General features: G+C 42.1%; 1 protein-coding gene across 1 annotated transcript; it reads right to left on the bottom strand.

The window, feature by feature from the left end:
- Positions 1 to 11,118: 11,118 nt before the first annotated feature.
- Positions 11,119 to 19,007, bottom strand: ZAR1L (zygote arrest 1 like). Its single transcript, XM_040979894.1, has 4 exons — positions 18,340 to 19,007; positions 17,758 to 17,850; positions 15,328 to 15,402; positions 11,119 to 11,357 (listed from the first exon to the last, which is right to left on the bottom strand). The coding sequence occupies exons 1-4, from the start codon at positions 18,976 to 18,978 to the stop codon at positions 11,214 to 11,216; spliced, it is 951 nt and encodes a 316-aa protein (XP_040835828.1). The 5' UTR covers positions 18,979 to 19,007; the 3' UTR covers positions 11,119 to 11,213.
- Positions 19,008 to 21,044: the final 2,037 nt, after the last annotated feature.

The following is a 21,044-nucleotide window of genomic DNA, read 5'->3' as shown; positions in this document are numbered from 1 at the left end:
GACAGACCCATACCTCTCACCATACACTAAGATCAAATCTAAAAGGATAAAACACTTAAATCTACACCCAGAAACCTTCAAACTTTTGGAAGAAAATGTTGGAAACACACTACAAGATCTAGGTATATGCCCTGACTTCGTAAAAAGGACTCCAAAAGCAATAGGAATCAAGACCAAAATAAACAAATGGGACCTCAAACTAAGAAGCTTCTGTATAGCAAGGGAAACCATCAACAAAGTAAAAAAGCAACCCACAGAATGGGAGAAGATCTTTGCGCACTGCATAGGTGATAGGGGGCTAATCTCCAGGATATACAAAGATCTCCAGAACAACCAAAACAAACTACTCAAAAAATGGGCATGGGAAATGGGCAGACATTTCACAAAGGAACAAACCCAAATGGCAAATAAACATATGAAAAAATGCTCAAGCTCTCTGGCAATAAGGGAAATCCAAACTAAGACATCAATGAGGTACCACCTAATGCCAGCAAGGATGGCACACATACAAAAAAAACCACCAACAACACTTGATGACGAGGATGTGGGGAAAAGGGAACCCTACTCCACTGTTGGTGGGACTGCAAACTTGTACAGCCTCTATGGAAATCAGTATGGAGAACACTCAAACAACTGAAAATCTGCATACCATATGGCCCAGCAATAGCACTCCTAGGAATATATCCAAAACACCTGCTCTATGAGAAGCTAACATGCACCCCTATGTTTATAGCAGCACAATCAGTAATTGCAAAAACTTGGAAGCAACCGAAATGCCCATCAACAAAGGACTGGATAAGAAAGCTATGTCCATATACTCCATGGAATACTACTCAGCTATTAAAAAAAAAAAAAAAAAGAAAAAAAGAAATGCAGTTCTTTGTGGCCAAATGGGCCCAACTGGAAACCATCATGCTAAGGGAAATGAACCAATTCCAAAAGGTCAGATACCACATGTTTGCCTTCATTTAAGGTGAAATGATGTCACTCCAAAAAATAGTACCTATAAATTGTAATATTATTTCAACCTGAAACAGCCTGTATCACATGCAATAGGATATTGTGATGTAACCAATGAACCAACAATCAATGCAACTCAGATTGCTTACATCTTTGATCTACAAAGAACTGTAAAGCCTAATATACTTTTAATGCCCTATGCTACTCCGTAATGGGTCAGGAGAGCAGAGCAATCTTTCACCTTCTTAGAATGTGTAAGGAAGTCATTAAATATAACCTATCAAGAATATAACAGGTAACTTATAGACAGACTCGAATCAGCATTAGATATTAGCAAAACTATAAAGACATACAGGGGAATCAAGAGCAATCATGGCAACCTTTTACCAGGAGGTCATATGTACAGAGCATGGGGGAATCCCAGAGTGGAGCAGGAGGACAGGAGGAGGCTTGAATCCCAACCCTGGAGACTCCCAGATCCTCACCAAGGACTATCAGTATGGGCACCAAGGACTATATCCCAACTGCCAAGGAGACCACAGGGATTTGGAATACCCTTGTAGGCCGAGAACTCTGAGGTTATCCATTCCCTATCGGATCTCCAACACGGGATGGAAGAAGCCCAGATCCTTCCTCACAGGATCTAATGTCATTGGAACAACAATTGTAAGCCCTGAGTGGTCCTCAGAAACAGAAGAATAAACTTCCTTCGGGAGTTGAGAGGGGAGCTTTCTCTGGTCCTTACTTAGTTCCAGCTTTGAAACCCCACCCTCTCTTGCAATGACCTTCAGGGTCGCGCCAGAGCAAGCCCCCCCCCCCAAAAAAATTAAAATTAGATCAGATAGATCAATAAGCAAAGCTTAGAACCAGATAGGAAACAGTCAGCTTGGACTCACATATACCTTACTAGGTAGGACACAAAGATGAATCACTCCTCACTACAGTATTGAAAATTTCTCTGCACACCCCTACTAAAACTGTTCTTCGCCTCAATTGTTAACATATGCCTTAATACAGTTATAAGCTGGTTTGGACGATCCTAAAATTCACCAAGTTCAGTAAAAATTATGCTTCAATACTATAAACTGCTAAATATAAAAATGAAAATTGACACGAGGCAGCTGAATATTACCCTATATAAGGTGTATAGCCAGTTGTATATAAGCTAAAATTCAAAAGTCAATGAAGTAGTCACAGAACGTGGTTAACAATTTGCATTTTCTAAGATATTCGTCACTCAATACCATGGCAATTAACTCCATAATGTTGTAAATTGCTGTTGATGTTATGTTGTGGCTTTTCATTGGACAGGAGGATATTTTGCCAGCTCTATTTTCAGACGAGGGATGGTCTCCCCGACAAACTGTTGCATTTATCTGGACAATAAGATGCTGGACTTGGGCCCGGCGGCATGCCCTAGCAGCTAAAGTCCTCACATTGAATGCCCCCGAGATCCCATATGGGCACTGGTTCTAATCCCGGCAGCTCCATTTCCCATCCAGCTCCATGCTTGTGGCCTGGGAAAGCAGTCAAGGACAGCCCAAAGCTTTGGGATCCTGCACCCATGTGGGATACCCGGATGAAGTTCCTGGATCCTGGCTTCAGATCAGCATAGCATTGGCCATTGCACTCACCTGGGGAGTGAATCAGACGGAAGATCTTCCTCTCTATCTCTCCTCCTCTCTGTATATCTGACTTTCCAATAAATAAATAAATTTTTTTTAAAAAAAAAGATGCTGGACTTGATGCATGGTACATGTTTGCAATGAAGGAATCATGACTGGATTTGAACTGTACTACTGCAACAATATGGAGGAATCCACCATGGGGGAAGGGCATGGGGAGAGGCTGGGGGAATCCCAGAGCCTATGAAACTGTGTCATAAAATGAAATTAAATAATAATAAAAAGTGATATATAGGCAGGGAGAAGGGAAGTCTTGATCCCCTGTGCTCATAAAAATGTATCATGGGGAAAATAATCTTGAAAAAAGTATTTACAGACATATTTTTGTAGTGCCTCATGTTGATGAAGATTTACTGTTTTTCCTACCCTGTTGAGGACTGTGTTTACTGCCTCCATATTTAAGGGGATGTGCAATAGAAGCGTAGCAGAGACTGATATGTTCAGATATGTTCAGATCTGCAGACAAAGTGCAGTAAGTCTCTATGCATCCAGAGCAAAGAAGAACTCCCACTGAACAGCTGAAAATATCCTGACAGTAGGTGCTGGACTCTGACACTGTCCATGCCTACACTGTCAGGAAACACATCAATAACAGCATGATGGACTTGCAATTGTTCCTGAAGGACCACCCATTGTAATACTAGAGGGGAAATCAATAGTGGGGGAGGCAAATTCGGGAGGGGGTGGGAAATCCCAAAGTCAATAGAACCATATCATAAAATTTTTAAAAATTAAAAAAATAGATCTACAAAAAATTAACAAAAAAGGAATATATCTTAGCACAATCAAAGCAAGGTATGACAAATCCACAGAGAACACCATGTCAAACAGGGAAAAGGTATAAGCATTTCCACTTAGATCCAAAACTGGAAAAGGATGTCTTCTCTCACCATTATTACTCAATATAGCTCTGGAAGTTTTAGCCAGAGTCATTAGGCAAAAAATAATAATAATAATAATAATAAATAAAATAATCAAAGGGATCCAAGTATCCAAGTTGGAAAGCAGGAAGACAAATTACCCATGACTCCATTAAGAGGCTATTAAAACTCTTACAAGTTTGGTAATGTTGCAGAATATAAAATCAACAAACAAAAATAGCCTTTGAATGCACAAACAATGCCATGGCTGAGAAAAAAAAAACTTACCAATCATTATTACCATTTACAATAGCTACAAAAAAAAAAAAAATTAAATACCTTGGGCCCAGCGCCATGGCCTAGTGGCTAAAGTCCTCACCTTGAAAGCTCCCGGATCCCATATGGGTGCCAGTTCTAATCCCCGCAGCCCCACTTCCCATCTAGCTCCATGCTTGTGGCCTGGGAAAGCAGTCGAGGATGGCCCAAAGCTTTGGGATCCTGCACCTGCATGGGAGACCGGGAAGAAGTTCCTGGATCCTGGCTTCAGATCGGCATAGCATCGGCCATTGCACTCACTTGGGGAGTGAATCATCAGATGAAAGATCTTCCTCTCTGTCTCTCCTCCTCTCTGTATATCTCACTTTGTAATAAAAATAAATAAATCTTAAAAAAAATTAAATACCTTGGAATAAATCACTACAATAAAATTGAAAAATAGTAAATGAGAAAATCATACAAAAATGAAAGAATTTGTCAGGTTTGTGGATTGGAAGAACTAATATCACAATGTCCATACTACCCAAAAGCAATTTACAACTTCAGCGTAATCCCAATCAAAATACCAACATTTTTTTCTGTTATGAAAAATGATGCTAAAATTAATATGGAAATAAAGAGACCTCAAATAGCTAAAGCAAATTAAGCAGTAAGTTGGAGACATCACAATATCAGACTTCAAGACACTATAGTGCATCATAATCGAAACAGCCTGATGATGGCACAAAAACAGACATGTAGATCAACAGAAAAGAGAATCCCAGAAATTAGTCCAACATCTAAAACGAACTCATCTTTCACAAACAACCTGAAATCAAACTCTGGAGAGAAGTCTCTTCAACAACTGGTACTGGAAAAACTGGATCCATGCATGCCAAGTGTGAAACAAGACCCCTACCTTACACCTTACAGGAAAATCAACTCAAAATAGATCAAGGATCTAAATCACCTAATACCATCTCATTACTACAAGAAAGCACAGGGAATGGCTGCAAGAATAAAGTGTAGGCAAAGACTTCCTGGAAAAGATACCAAACACACGTAATTGAAGCAAAATTGGTCAAATGGGAGACATCAAGCTAAGAAGCTTCTACACTGCAAAGGAAATCACTAACAAAGTGAAGAGGCAACCAACAGAATGGGGGAAAATATCTGCCAACTATGCAACTGATAAGGGATTAACATCCAGGACCTATAAAAAGCTCTAGAAACTCAACAAAACAGAGTCAAGAAATGGGCAAATGACATAACACACAATTTTCACAGGATGAAGTACAAATGGCCAACACACCAAAAATCCTCAGGATGACCAGCCATCAGGAAAATGAATATAAAAAACACAAGGAGATTTCCTCTCACCCAACTACAGTGACTTTAATGTCTTTCATCCAATATGAAAAAATACATATGCTGGCAAGGGCATAGGGAAAGGGGTACCTTAATCCATTGTTAGTGGGAATTTATACTGCCTTCTATATTGGTTGTGCTAGTTAAACTGTCCACATATCTAAAAATAGATCATATGACTCAGGCATCCCATTCCCTCAGAATTTATCCAAATGAAATAAAATCGGCATAAGTTATCTGTACCCCTTCATTTACTGCAATTCAATTCACAATAGCTAAGGAATAAACCCAGATGCACATCAATGGATGGCTGGATACAGAAAATGTGATACATACACAAGCAGAATACCATTCAGCCAGAAAAGATAAAATCCAATCTTTTGCAACAAAAAATGGCTAAAACTAGAGACAATTATGTTTAGTGAAATTAATCAGTTTCAAACAGACAAATACCATGTTTTCTATCATATGCATCAGCCAATATACAATAAAGTTCAGGAATGGAATGATCATATTGAGATAGGACTATCAATTTTACCCAAGGCTTATACTCTAGTGGAACTGTGGCCTTCCCACTTTGAACTTAATATCATGATTATTGGCAAATTAACCCCGTGAGTGTAGAGTGGGTTAAAATTATGTCTTTGCAAAGACTAACAAAGGAGGTGGTATTATGGGAGGGAATGACAAAAGTGTGGTCATCTTGGAACTGTACTGCTGGAGTGCATATAATCCTTTTTATTTACATAAATAATTTGAAAAAAAGTGTACTAGTTCCAGAATTTCACCTTTAAGCATCTCAAACAAGGATTTATTTTCCTTTACACTTCCCCTTGCAAACTGCTAATATAATAATCTGATCCTTATCTGCCTTCACTCTTCTGAACCAGTTTAAATCCCACTAATCATAATCATTTCCCTATTGACACTTAAAAGAATGCCTTACCTACCCTCTCCCATTTAGCTGGTTAAACTGCAAGCCTGGTTGTACGAGAGATCGGCCTTTTCCACACTTGAGTAGGATGCACCTGTAACCAAGCCTGCAAGGTAGCACTAAGCAAATCTCAAATAGTCCTGAATCTCAGACCAGACTCTTGGGGCTGGTATCTTAGCACGGCCTGCTAATTCTCTGCCTTTGGGTGTGGCAATCTACTTGAACACCAGATCAAGTCCAGTTACTCCACTTTCAATCCAGCTCCCTGCTAAAGTGCCTTTGAAAGAAACAGAGGATGGATCAAGTGCTTGGGCTTCTGCACCAACAGGGGAGAATCAAAAGAAGTTCTTAATTCCCAACTTTGGATCAGCTCAGCTCAGGCCATCATGGTCATTTGTGGAGGAAACCAACACATGGAGGGTCTAGCCTTCTGTCTAATTCTGCCTTTCAAATAAAACTGAATTAAAATCTTTTTTAAAAAGTGGGCTCTCAACACTCTTGGACAACTCTAGACCATAAATGTATCAGGTAACTTCAATTTCCTGATGCCTGAGATAATTGCTTCACATATCAGCCTACCTCCTCAGCTTCCTAATATCCCAGCTGACGACTTTGCTTCATAATTCATTATTCCATAACTTTATAAACAAAGGTCAGATAATTAATAAATCTGAAAGACAAAACTTTTATTAGAAAGTAGGATTTACATAGAAAGAGAAACTAGTTCACTTGGTAAGTGGCCACAAAGGCAGGAGCCAGGAGTTTCTTCAAGATCTCTCACACATGTATAGGGTATAAAGCTTTGGGGGCCATCCTCTACTGTTTTCCCAGGCCACAAACAGGGAGCTGGAAGGGTAATGGAGCAGTCAAGACACAATCCAGTGTATGCAAGCAGAGAATTTAGCCACTGGGCCAGGCCTAGTCTTGTCTTTAAAATCAAACATAAAATTTTTCCCTTGATCCAGCATTGCAAAACAGATTAAGCAACTACCTAAAACACCAGCCGAACGCCTAGTCTCCAACATCTTATTGAGAGGTAGCAAGCCCTTTAAGAGTTGGGTCCAACAGGAGGCATTTAAGTGAAGGGGTCATCACTCTTGGAAGAGATTAATTCCTATCTCTCAGGAATGGGTCAGGCTTTAAGGTATTGGTTATTATAAAGTGAGGCACTGCACCTTTTTTTAGCCTTTTCCACTTTCATTCTTTGCGAATTCTGCATACACTCTGATATGATACCAAAGACAAAATGTATGGGTCCACTGAATCTTGTATTTTCTTTTTTTTTTTTTTTTTTTTTTTTATAAGATTTTATTTTGACATTTTTTACATAGTTAATTAGGGTAAGAAGGTTCAAGGGCTACATGAAAGTGGATAATACTAGTATGTTTTCCATATTGTTACCTTCATGTTTAAAGGGGGTTATTTAAGGGAGAAGGCCCACCCAATTTCCCACCCTCCCCAGGTCCCGGATGTAGGGCATGCTCTGAGGTTCTTGCTCAAGTGGTTTTGATATTGCAACAGTCATGAATCGCTGTCAATCTTGCCACTCCAAGCACTATGAGATCTTTGAAAAATCAACTGATTGACATAGTCCATCATAGCTGAGATGGTTGCTTGACCTGTTCTGTCTTCTCTCTTTTCTTCGTTAGGGTTCTGAGTCCAGCATTTAGATTAGGAAGATCTCCAAAGAAACTTCTTGTATGTGCTAACAAGTACAGGGCCTGGCACCGTCCATCGCTCCAATCAGCTGGTGGTTGCAGTTGCTGGGTTGGTTCCGTTTTCACTCCCGACTTCCACTGGAACCAATGGGTGTTGCAGTCCAGCCTGGTTCTGCCCAGCACATACTTGGCCCTCACATAAACCAGCGGGAGCTGCAGCCTAGGTTGGAGCGACCCACAATAACCCCCACCAGACCCACTCCCTACCCTGGTTTGCCAGTAAGTGTAGCAGTAATCCAGTCTGTCCCACACCCCATTCCACCCCAGCCGCTATCTTAGTTATCTTAGTTTTATGTCCTGTGAAAGTGGTAACCCAAGAGGGATGAGCCCACTATTTCCCTCCCAGGCCTCTCCCACTCCCAGATTCCAGTTGATGCTGCGTCTAAGCCCAAACAACCCTTGCCCACTTTAATTTTGCTTGCACCAGTAGGAATAATCCGCCGAGTCCGGCTTTTCCCTGATCTGGTCCACATGAGGCGCACAGGTGTGGTAGCTCTGCCCAGTCTGGTCTGCCCCCATCCCAGCCCATGCTCTCCTGCGGAAGTAGCTGTCCTGCAAAGGAACCCTCCCTTATTCCCCTGCCGGCTCTGCCCACTTCCTTTCTTGTTCTCAGGCTGGTAGGGCGCTGCGGTCGCTTCCGGTACAGGCAACCTCACCTCGGCATTCCATAATGTGCACTAGTCTTTGTTGCGACCAACCCTAGGTCGGCCCACACTGGTGCCTGGATTTGCCAGTGGATAATGTGGACAGATTCAGCCTGGTCTTGCCCCCACATCAGCCAATTGTATGCCAGTGGGTAGCTTTCCATGGCCTTTTCTGGGCTGTTTCCTATCTTGTTTCTTGCGTTTACCTGCCGGGTCTGTGTCCTGCCAGAGGAGTTGCCCAGGCTCCTCCATCAGAACCTCTCCCAATGCCAGGTTTCACGCTTACCAGTGGGTCCATGAGCCAACCCTACTCAGTCCACCTCCTGTAATAACAGGAACTGTGGCTTTTCCTGTCTGGCCTTCCACCCAATCTGGTTCTTGCTGTTGGATGTTCCAGCCCAGCCATGGTTTGTCTATACCCACATATGGCTCACACATGGCTCAGTAGGGGTTTGAGACCCTGCCTGGTCCATCCCACATCTGCCCTGGTCCTCCAGAACACCAGGGGGAGTCGGGGTCCGGCCCGGTTCGGTGCATCCAATCCCAGTCCACACTTGTGCCAAGGGAGACTACAACTGTTTCCAGATCAGAACGCAGCTCCCCTTCCAGGCCATGTGCCTCTTGGTGGGAACCTCAGCCCAGCTAGGGTTGTCCCCTTTGCTCCCCAACCGGGTCTGTTCCCAGCCATAGATCACTTGCCTGCCAATGGATGCTCTGACTCAGCTTGGCACAGCTCCTCACCTGTCCCGACCTCTGCCTTAGACACTGTGGCTTAGCGTCCCTGGCTCCCACAGACCAGCAGGTACAAGAACCTAGTTCGGCAAGACCTCTGCTCCCTCCTGGTTTCTAGTTTTACTTGTGGGCTAAGGTTTGTTCAGTCGTGCCTAAACTACTCTGTTCCATTACCAGTTGACACATTGGCCAACTGTTGGAGCTACTTTTGCAGGACAGGCCCCAAGCCCTAGCTTCTGCATGACTGGTATTTGGTACTCAGAATTATTAGTGATTACAAGTTTTGCTAAGGAAGAGTTACTGCCTGTTTCAGGTCCAAGAAGCACAATGGGTTCAAACTGGAGGGAATTAAGCAGCAACTCAAAGAACCAAATCCCCAGAGCTCCCTGGCCGGGCGGCCAGCAGGCAGAGCCTGGCACCAAATGGCGCACTGGCCGCCCGAGGACAGCTCAGCACATGGCGGCTGTCCGGGATCCAGGCATGAGACGCCCCGTCCTGAGACCCACCAGCTGCCAGGAGGCAGCTGGAGGTTTAAATAACCCAGGCCCAAGGTCGCCCCCCTCCCAAATCCCATTCACCGCCCCATGAGGGCGGCGGGTGGGTGTCGGGCCTGCCCAGCCCCGGAGGCCTCCCCCTCGGTCTACTCACCCCGAAGGAAGCGGCCCCCGGAACCAGCAGGCCCGAGGACAGCTCAGCACATGGCGGCTGTCCGGGATCCAGGCATGAGACGCCCCGTCCTGAGACCCACCAGCTGCCAGGAGGCAGCTGGAGGTTTAAATAACCTGAATCTTGTATTTTCAACCTCCAGATATGCAAGCTCAATAAAATTCTTGCCTACATAGAGCACCCAATTTCTGATAAAGTATGCAGAATTCCAAACCAGACTATGACAGCATATCAGCTGCTTTAGTACCTACTACCACCGACACAGTAACTATTCTTGTCCCCATTTTAGTCAAGAGGAAACTGAAATGTGGAAAGTAAACAACTTCCCTACATACACACATACCATGTACTGTACTCAGGATTTGAGGTTAGACCATCCGTCTCTAGACTATCCCTCCTGACTGGCTTATCTCCTTCATTTGAAGCAGTGTAAAAGTCTTTGTTTCTTTTGTCCATCTGTTTTTCTTTTTTACTCCATGAATTTCCATCCCCTTGGTTGTCACTCTTGCTCAAGGCATCACTCTGCTTATGTATTAACTTCCTAGCATGTTTCCTCCTACTCCATCTAATCTTCTTGACACTGTTAAGTGAGCTTTTTAAAGAATGCGACATCACAGCCCCGCTAAAATCTTTTTATGGGATTTAACATACTTGTCCTTGGTGTTCAGAATCCCTCATGAGCCAAGCCTGCTTTCTTCCACCTTCTGTCCCATATTAGGTTCTGAGAGTTCCTATTCTTAGATCTGGCCAAACATTTGACCCACTACCTCCTAGCCTTTGTTCTTCCCATTCCCTGAACAAAAGCTATCTTCTCTCAGCTACCCTCAATCCACAGGTCTTATTTCTCATGTGATCTGTTCCCTGCCATCCTGACCTTGAAAAGAAATGCCAATATATTAGAACCATGCAGCAATTCTTGACGTACCTAGATTCTGACTTTTGCCTCTTTAATCTATTAAAAGACATAATAGCATCTACTGAACATGACTGCTGTAATGGGTTACAACAATGTATGGCACATACCAAGTTCTGTTTCAGCATTTCCTAATTGTTTAGACTTAAACCTTTGGTCATCTCTACATTCCAATGCTTGTAAGATCAGGTTTATCAAAGACTATTTTTCTCTTCATTGTTTCTTTTAACCAAGTGGCAGCATTGGAAAACGTATTATCTTAATATTTTCACCTAGTAGTCACCAATCAATGTACTTTCATTATCCAGTTAACATGCATTTTACTTTATTCATACTATACAACTATTAGTCAACCTACAAAAAAATACAAAAGTCCGATTAACTTTCCAATGCCAGGTCAGAGCCAAGTTTCACAAAAAGGGAGACAGCACAGTAACTTACAAACAGCTTTTGCACACTATACAAGCCATATTGCCTGTCACACGATGTATTTAAAGCTGTAAATATTGCCACAGGAGAATTTCTTGTCTTTGCAGCGCCCACACAGTTCCTGCCGATGAGGCCTTGTTAGATCAGCGTGTCTTTTCTTTTGAGGACAGGAACAACGAGACTTTGAACAGGTCTTTAGAAACAAGGAACAATTTCAATACTAAATGATTAAATTTATGTTTTAAATATCAACCTCAAATCAAAACACTTCTCTCCACTATCCCATTCGTCTTCATTTTTCCTGAGTCCTAAGAGATGTCTATGAGCAAATTGTACAAAACAACACATATAATGCCACATGTTATCAACACCAGCATCCCACATATGCCATGGTTTGTGTCTCTGCTACTCAACTTCCTATCCAGCTCCATGCTAATTCACCTGGGAAGGCAATGGAAGATGGCCCAAATGCTTAGGCCCCTAACACCAACCTGAGAGAGCTACACGGAATCACTGACTCTTGGCTTCAGCCTGGCTCAGCCCTGACTGATGCAGCCATTTGGGGAGTGGACCAGCACAGAGAAATCTCTTCAAATATGCCTTCCAAATAACAAACCTTAAGAAAAATTTGGGCCTGGCACAGTAGCCTAGTGGCTTAAGTCCTCACCTTGCATGTGCCAGGATCCTATATGGGCTGCTCCACTTCCCTTCCACATCCTTGTTTGTGGCCTAAGAAAGCAGTTGAGGACAGCCCAAAACTTTGGGACCCTACACCTGCATGAGAGACCTGGAGAAAGCTCCTGGCTTCTGGCTTTGGATCAGCCTAGTGCCCACCTTTGCAGCCACTTGGGGAGTGGACCTGCAGGTGGAAGATCTTTTGCTGTCTCTCCTTCTCTTATAACTCTGATTTTCCAATAAAAAAACAAATATTTTAAAAATAAAAACTTTAAAAACTTTTCATTTCTGACTGTGGTGTATGAGAATTTTAACCACGACTCCTGAATAACAGAAATCCCATCGTACAAATGGGCACTCAAGAACTATCAAGTGTTATGGTAAGAAATGCAAAAATCTAACATTTGGGACTGTTTTCCTTCTAAAGCTACCAACTAATTGTGAGATTAGTAAAAGACTGAAAGGTGGGTAATAAATTGATGCAGCCGGCAGATATATTAAAGTATTCCTGGTACACAACTCGGGTTTTGTGTTGGGACTAAGATGAACCCAGAATAAAGATGAACCAAACATAGACCTTTCTGCATAGTGCTGAGGCCCCATTTACAAACTTGATAGGTGAACTAGCAAGTTAAGGTAATTGTTTGCCTATCTGCCTGTCTAAAGTAAACATAAACCCTCTATGGAAGACTATCCTCGACCACGGTTATCACTCCAGTTTTTCATACAGGATATTTAACCCTCAATTAAAAAAACAAAAACAAATAAACAGGTGTATGAGAAGAAAGAGCAACACACTTGAAAGCTAAGTAGACTGCAATTCATTCATCAGGGTTAAGCTATAGGAATTATCTGACAAATTTCAAAATCACTAGGCTCAATCTGTTCAAGGAGACTAGGTTACTATTTCTAGAAAAGAACTAGAATTTTAAACATTTATTTGTTTGAACAACAGAGTTTCAGGAAGACAGAGATCTTTTCTCTACTGGTTCATTTCTCAAATGGCCACAACAGTTGGGGCTGGACCAGGCTGAACTAGGAACCTGGAACTATCTGGGTCTCACAGGTGAATAGCAGAGGCCCAAGTACCTAGCCATCTTTTGCTGCTTTCCCAGGTACATTAGCAGGGAGCTAAATTGGAAAAGGAGGCAGCCATGTAAGATGCCAGCACATACCTGCATGCTACAACACTGGCCCCTGCATTTTTTTAAATGTTCTTGAACAAAAAAATACAATAACTCAAGTGACTAATTTTAAGTACAGATTCAAAGGAGCTGAAATTAAAATTAGGTCAGAGTAGATGGGGGCCAGCATCGCATCTTAATGGGCTACACTGCCACTTTCAATGTTGACATCACATATGGTCATTACTCTACTTCATGATCCAGCTACCTAATAATGTGCCTGGGAAATCAACAGGAAATGCTTGAAGTCCTGGCTTCAGCCTAGCCCAGGCCCAGCCGCTGTAGTTATCTGGGGAGTGAACCAGCAAATGCACCTCTCCTTTCCCAATGTCAGTCTCATTTGGAAAGTGAACTAGTTAGATAGAAGATGTATTCTTCTTTCCTTCTCTTTCCCTCTCACTGCCCTTCTCCCCACCAATTCTCTCTCCGCAACTCTTTCAAATAAAAGTAGATCTCAAACAAAAAAAAAAGAAAAAGAAAAAAAAAGCCTATGATTCCTAAACAGAGTAAATGATAAATACAAAGGAGCCGTAAGTAGGTACATCATTGCAAACCTCCGACAAGCAAAGCGGAGCTCAGTTTGTTACAAAGCAAGCAGATTTAAGAAGGGATTGGGGAAGAGATTACTTCAAAGGAGCTGAAAAGAGAACAGCAGCCAGTTCACAGAAACAAAGTCAGATTCTTAGAGGACAGAACTTCACTCAGCCTAAAAATTCTATACTCCGCAAAAAAATCTCTTCCAACGATACCCCCCAAAATATAATGCGTCGCCTCCATACCTGTACTACAGGAAGTATTAAGGTGTGTTCAAGGAAAGGCAACATGATCCCAGATGCAAAAGGATACCAAAAAAAAATTCTCAAGAAGACCAAAGAACAAAAAAGATAAACGCATAGCTAGTGCTATATGCTTACTTTGTAGTTTTTATAAATATAAATTCAAAATATGGATAAAATTAAAGTGCTCAAGAACAGCATGGAAGTTAGAATAAAGTGATATAGAATTATACTGTTCTAAAATAATTATGCTCTCAGGGAGAAGACTAACAATTTATTCAGATTGATAAATCAATGAGTCAAGTCATTTCTATGGTAACCATCAGCAAAAAAAAACCAGAAGAGAAAATGGAGGGATTTTTTGTTAAATCAACTAAAGTGAGCACAAGAGAAAGCAAACAAGATTGTATAAATATCTTTGTGTATTTATACCCAATTTTTAAAATGCATCTGAATGTGAAGTGATGAGCGATGTTGGGAAGGTAGAAGAGATGCGGAGGGGAACTGGTCAACAGATACCATTACAGGTAGAAGGAGTTAGGTTCTAGTGTTCCACAGCACCACGAGTGATTGCAGTCCACAATAACCTACTGTGTATTTTACATACAAAAATAGAGGAGTATGAATTCTCCAACTATAAACTGATGATCAAGAGAGGAAATCACCTTGAGTTGATCATGATACATGGCATGAATTTACTGAAATACCACACTGTACCTTTTAATACTTAATTGTGCAAATTAATCAAAAATAAAAGTTTAATCTTGGTTGAGACATGTTAGTTAGCCTGATTTAAATGACATTAAGTGCATGAATCAAAGTATACTCCATAATAAGCACAGTTAAATAAAACAAATTTAAATTATTTTAATCATAAGCAGACTAAGAATGTCAGACTAGTGAAATGTGAAGAATTTATAGCATGCATCTCTAATTACAGAAAAGTATTTTAAATTGAGGCACAGATTTAAGTTTCAAGGAATGAAATCAACTACATGACACTTTTTTGAAAAGGCTTCCTTTAAGCTATTTTAGATTCCCTCCCCACATCCAAACTCGAGACAACTTCACAGAAAAATTAGTAACTAGTTCTCAGACTTTCTAAATACTGGTGACACCATAGATTGTAACCTTAGCTCCTTCATGCTAATTTATCATATGTCTTAGCTTGTTTATAGGAGATAATGCATGCACAACACTTAGGCCAAAGTCTGACACATGCTACAAGTTTAATATTTACCCATTATATCACATTCTAATTATACAGTGTCTCTGGGATAAACACACATATACACTATGCAGAAACAAACCATGTAAGGTAACCAAATCATAAAGTTCTGTCCCTTGCATACAAAAAAAAAAGCAAACTAGAATTTATGCTTTTTCCCATTACAAAATTTCAAATACAGAAAATGTAATATTCCCAGATTAATCTCCACATCTATCAAATCCCAACATATTGCCACAGACACTTCACATTTCAAAATGATAGTATTATAAACACGATGCAAGAGTTCTGCATGCTTACCTGACATTGGATTGCTTCTACTCGATAAGGGTTAAAACTCTTCTGACATTTGCAACAAAGTTGTTTGAAATAAACCTGAAAAAAAATGTTTTTTACTTTTCTAATACAAACTCATTGTAGACTCTTTAAGTCCCAATTTTTTAAAAAACGTATCATACTTAAGTATTTGTTTGAGAGGCAGAAAGAGCATGCCCTTTTCCTTATTCATTTCCCAAAAGCCCACAACATCCAGGACTGGACCAGCAGAATTTAACTGGAAGAAAGGGTTCTGGAAACACAATCCAGGTACCCCTTGTGGATGACCAAAACCCAATGACCTGAGCCAACCCTATGACTTCCCATGAAGAGCTGCATTAATAGGAGGCTAGAGTCCAGAGCTGGAGCCCAAGTCGAACCCAGGCACTATGATTTGATGTATGGGCATCCTGTCTTAACTGGTAGGCCAAATGCCACCCTTCATTTCTTAAGTAATCCATGTTTTCATTTTTAAAAAATATTGATTTTTATTTGAAAGATTCTTAGGAAAAGAGACCAAGAGGGCTTCCAGCCACTGGTTCATTCCCCAAATGGCCACAACAGCCAGAGCTGAGCAGTTCTGAAACTGGGATCTAGGACCTTCTTCCCAAACACCCAAGTGGGTACAGGATTCCAAGGCCTTGGGCCATCCTCTACTGCTTTCCCAAGCCATAATTAGGGAGGGATCAGAAGAGGAGCAGCCAGGACACAGACCGTTGCCCATTTAAGATGCAGGTGCTGGGCCCGGCATGATGGCCTAGAGGCTAAATCCTCTCCTTGCATGCACCGGGATCCCACATGGGCACCAGTTCATGTCCATGGGCTCCATTTCCCATTCAGCTCCATGCTTGTGGCCTGGGAAAGCAGTCAAGGACAGCCCAAAGCCTTGGAACCCTGCACCCATGTGGGAGACCTGGAAGAGGCTCCTGGTTTGGGATAGACTCAGCTCCAGCCATTGTAGCCTCTTGGCAAGTGAACCAGGGCATGGAAGATCTTCCTCTTCGTCTCTCCTCTTCTCTGTACATCTACCTTTCCAATAAAAATAAATTATAAAAAAAGGATGCCAGTGCTTATAAACAAAGGATTAGCCTGCTACATCTACCAACCCAGGCCCCATTTCTTCATTTTATATCTTTCTTGTCAACCCTGTGTGTGAAGGTCTTAAACTAATACTACTATCAGTCACTTCTTAGTCTTTTGATTTCATTTTCCTTACTTGTAAAATTAGAATACTACCACTTCAGTTTCCCATGTTATGTCAAGTAGCCAATTATGTACATATGATTAGGCAAGGCATGTCCTTTTTTTGTCCTGGTCCATTGTCTGAGTTTTTCAGTATTTTTTCATTCAAAAAATTTTTCCTCTGTTCTCTAAAACCCTGCATTGATATCACAGTGCCAACACTTATATGCAGTTCACCAACCTTTATGCCATAGATCCCAGTGCATAAATAACCAAATCATATCTTGTCTATATCAATCCTATCACTCTTGTAAAGACATCTATGTATTGTACTATTATATTTCCTTGCAACACTTAGCAAAAGGAAAAAAGGGTTTAATTTAACAGAAGGGAAGTTACTTCAACTTGGTTTAAAAATCTTCTACCTCCTGGGTCTACTAAACGGCTAATCTGAAAAGCCCAGTTTTCATTCAAAGGTTAGCATCTCTCTTTGCCCTCTCTTCCACAGTTCTTTAGCTCGAAGGCAATATTTAAACATGGTACAGCACAGAGGATTCAAGCTCAAATCCTTTTAGAGTTAATGAGACAGGTGTGCTGTAGGCTGTTGCAAAGAGCATGAGCAAAGCAAATGGAGGCAGAAGCTTCCTAACAGGCACCTGCTGTCCACATTCTTGAAGGAAGGTCTACAAAGAATGCAGCCTATGGCTGTTCATGAAAATCCAGAAGTGCAGAGTTAAATGTGAAGCTTTCCCAGTCTTGATATTTCTCCTAATTTAAATTAATATTTGGGATATTAACAACAACCGGAAGGCTCAGTATCTTACAGACTAACCTTTATGTTAAATGATTTCTGATTGCCCCACCTGGTGGACAAACAGGTGAAAATTCTTAGGGGTTAGACTTAAACCTGTTCAAAATACATCCAACAACAACAACAAAAAAAAATGGTTCCAAAACAATATCATGAAAAATAAATAAACGCTGCCAGAAAAGCCCAATTGAGATGAAAACAAAAGCTCATCTACATAATCTGACATTCCAATGGACAGAATTACCAAACTAAACACACTTCCAGAGTGCAGCTCAGGAACACACAGGGCCAGTGCAAGTCAGCTCCGCTCCAACACTCTGAGCACTGTGTTGTAGCTCGAAGCGAATCCTTCCTCCAGGGAACACCTGAGTCCACCCCACACCCCTCTCAGTGTCCCCGCAACCCCCGCCGCCATGACCCACCTTATTAGTCCCAGCAATGCACCACACGTAAGCACTCTCCCATCTGGTCTTACAATCTTTACAGTGGAAATAGCCGTATTTTGGTTCCAAAAACTGAAAATAAACAGCAAGAAGCGTTTTTACTATCTTAGGGAAAAGGAAAATTTAAAAAAAAATTAAGTCTTAAGGATTTGTATCAGGAAAAAAGTGCTACCTATATTTCACCTATCCTCAATGCTGCCATGTTCATTTAGTTTCTCATCTCAAATATTAAAAATCCGTCTTGCTGTTGTAACTCAGTTTCCCAACCTATTTTCCACAATGCCAGAACATTCTCTTCAAAACCAAACCCTATTTCCTGTTTCACTAACTGAAGCCCTTCTCTCATCCCTAATAGTAGTGTTTGCCAAACTTTTTCACTGACTTAGTTAAGTGAGACGGTCATCCTATTTTACCAAAACTTTACAGAATTCATAGGTCATTATTGCAACAAAACACTCTCCACCAAGCCTAACAAGGAAGCAAGAGAAAATTCACTCTAACTGTCCCAGAAACAGGAGAGTGAGCAGACCAAATTGGTTGAAGAGTAGAAAGAAAGGTTACCTGGAAGTTTGGCTTCTGGAGCAGATCTGGCGGCGGCTTGTTCTTCCCTTCTTGAGGTGATGTGGCCTCTGAAACCCCCAGCTCCTCTGGCTGTCTCACTTTCTTCTGCTGCTCTTCTGACTTCAACTTGGGTGATCGCTGCTGACCAGTCTTCACAGGACTGCACAATGCCTCGCCTTCTCCATTGCTGCCACCCACCTGCAGCCGGATTAAACCTTTCCTACTGGTCATGGGCAAACAGGCTTCCCAGCCTTCCGGGGGCAGCCTGTGCCCAGTGCTGGCCCTAGGGGAGCAGCTGTGCAGAGTGCGAGGCCCCAGCGAGCACTGCACGGACTTGTCTACTCGTGGATTTGCCTGCACGCCCACCTCCCTGGTGTTGGGCTTGCACAGCTGTAACTTCAAACTGGGGTTCATCTGCGCGAGAATAGCCTTCAGCTGGGTTCGCTTGTAAGGGTCCATGCAGTAGTCAGAGGCGTTTGCTGGTACCAGCAGCCCAGGTCTGGACAGGAAAGTGGGGGGACCCACGTTTTGCTTCCAGTCAGGTTGCTTGTGCCCCAAGAGTCCAGGCTGGTCCAAAGGTGGTAGTACGTTCCCATAACCCTGGTACAAGCCATAGCTAACGTGAACAAACTGCTCCATCCGTCTGCCAGGTGCTCAGCAGAGGCCAGTATCCTCGGGCAGCGCGTCTGCGCCTGCGTTTTACCCTCCTGCTTCGCCGCCACCCTTGCTTCCTCGTGCGCAGGCTAGCTCGTATTTATCCCTAGCTTCCTCATTTATTTCAGATGTGAATGGTAGTTGCTGCCTATTACCCTAATGAAGTAGGGAGGCCCTAACCCTCCACAGAGGGCTAACTGCTACCTAATTCCTAATTGCTTCTGCCTGTATCTTTACTTCACCATTCCTACTGGCTTTTTCAAAGCTGTTTTTCATTTCTGACTTATTTACACACATTTTTCACTGATAATTCATTTTTTCCAGTAATAACCACTTTACACATTCCTTGTACACCGTTGGTGGCAATATAAATTGATAGACACTGTAGAGATTCCTGAAAAAATAAAAAATGCAGTATCATATGATCCTACAATAATTCCACCATCATGAACTCAACATACTGAAGAGATAGTTGCATTCTCATGTTTCATTATGCCATTATCCATAATAAATAACCTACAAGAACGACCCAATTGTGACATAGAGGTTGATGCTGTGGTGTAGTATGTAAGGACAATGCCTGTGGTGCTGCCATCCCATATGGGCACCAGTTCAGGTCCTGCCTGCTCCACTTCTGTCCAACTCCCTGCTTGTGGCCCGGAAGGCAGTGGAGGACATCCCAAAGCCTTGGGAACCTGCACCCGAGTGGGGATAAGGAGGAAGCTGCTGGATCCTGGCTAGGACTCACCCAGCTTTAGCCATGGTGGCTATTTGAGGACTGAACCAACACAGATGATACCTCTCCACCTCCTCCTTTCAATGGAGTATTTTTCTGCCCTTTTTTTTTTAATGAAAGGAAATCTTGCCATTTGTAACAACATGGATGAAACTGGAGGACATTACCTTAACTAAACCAATCAGGAAAAAAGAAAATATTGCTTGATCTCAGTTAAATTGGGGCTCCAAATACACAGAAGCACAAGCAGTGGTTACAGGGATTTGCTAAGAAGTTTCAAGTGCTCCTCCCACACTCACACACACAGTAACTCTGATGACATGGACATGTCGGTTACTTAAGCATAGCAACCATTCACTAGGCAGATGCACAGGAAAACACTGTTAGCCACATTAAACATACTGTAAAATTTCATGAAAAAGTAAAAAAAAAAAAGGAAATCAAATACAACTAATAAATTACTTGAAGAGTGACATTAGAAGACTATATTCTCCCCCCTACACACACACACACACACACACACACACACACACACACACACACAATGGCTTCATTGGCTAATCCTCCAACTGCAAGGTGCCAACAACCGATAGGGGCACCCATCCAGCACATCTGTCTCTCCTTTCCTCTGTAAATCTGCCTTTCCAATGAAAATAAATAAATAAATCTTTCTGGGGGGCGTAAAACAAGAGTTCGGGGAAGAAAGCACATTATAGCACAGTTAATTAGATCCCTAGTGTTAAGAAAATAAAGAACAAAGTCATGGGGTGAGCAGTGTGTATAAAATGAAAAAAAAAAGAATTTCAGAAGGTTGTGGGAGATGCCAGCATTTCTCACCAGTCGGCTCCTGGGAAGACAGCCCAACCTCCCTACTCAAAAAGGAGGGGGCAAAAACATATTATTCTGACTTAGCGAGTAAATGTAAACGTAACAGTAGGATAGCTCTGTTTATACTGAAACGGACTTCAACCTTGGATCTTGTTACCAGGTAAGCTAAGCCCTGATTCAGTTTCCCCACTGGACATCACCAACCAATTTCTAAGATTTTGGTGAAACTGTGACATTCCTTGTAAGTTCCAAAGCACAAGTTTATCAGATGTTCTAAAGCAGGTCGTGATCGTCCGCTAGAGACCACAGACCTGCATTATTAGACTAATTAGACATCGTGGATCCAAAGCTTCAGTGGGGACAGCACACAGCACAGGGGTGACTATGCTGCTGGGGACAAGAGCTTCATTGCAAGACTGCCTCACTCGGAGTCCTGGCTTCGCTTTCCATGCACGCACACTGCAGGAAGCAGCAGTAACAACGGCCC

The sequence above is a fragment of the Ochotona curzoniae genome, unplaced genomic scaffold, assembly GCF_017591425.1.
Source record: "Ochotona curzoniae isolate NIBS_2020 unplaced genomic scaffold, NIBS_Ocur_1.0 contig_3332, whole genome shotgun sequence".
Classification (NCBI taxonomy): Eukaryota; Metazoa; Chordata; class Mammalia; order Lagomorpha; family Ochotonidae; genus Ochotona; species Ochotona curzoniae.
The sequence above is the reverse complement of the archived record's forward strand: the minus strand, read 5'-3'. Positions and strand labels throughout refer to the sequence as shown.

Coding starts and splice junctions, on each gene's coding strand:
- ZAR1L (XM_040979894.1), bottom strand. CDS start 18,978: ATGGAGCAGTTTGTTCACGTTAGCTATGGCTTGTACCAGGGTTATGGG. Junction 15,403..17,757: donor GCATTGCTGGGACTAATAAG/GTGGGTCATGGC, acceptor ATTTTTTTTCAG/GTTTATTTCAAACAACTTTG. Junction 11,358..15,327: donor TAGAAGCAATCCAATGTCAG/GTAAGCATGCAG, acceptor TTGTTTCTAAAG/ACCTGTTCAAAGTCTCGTTG.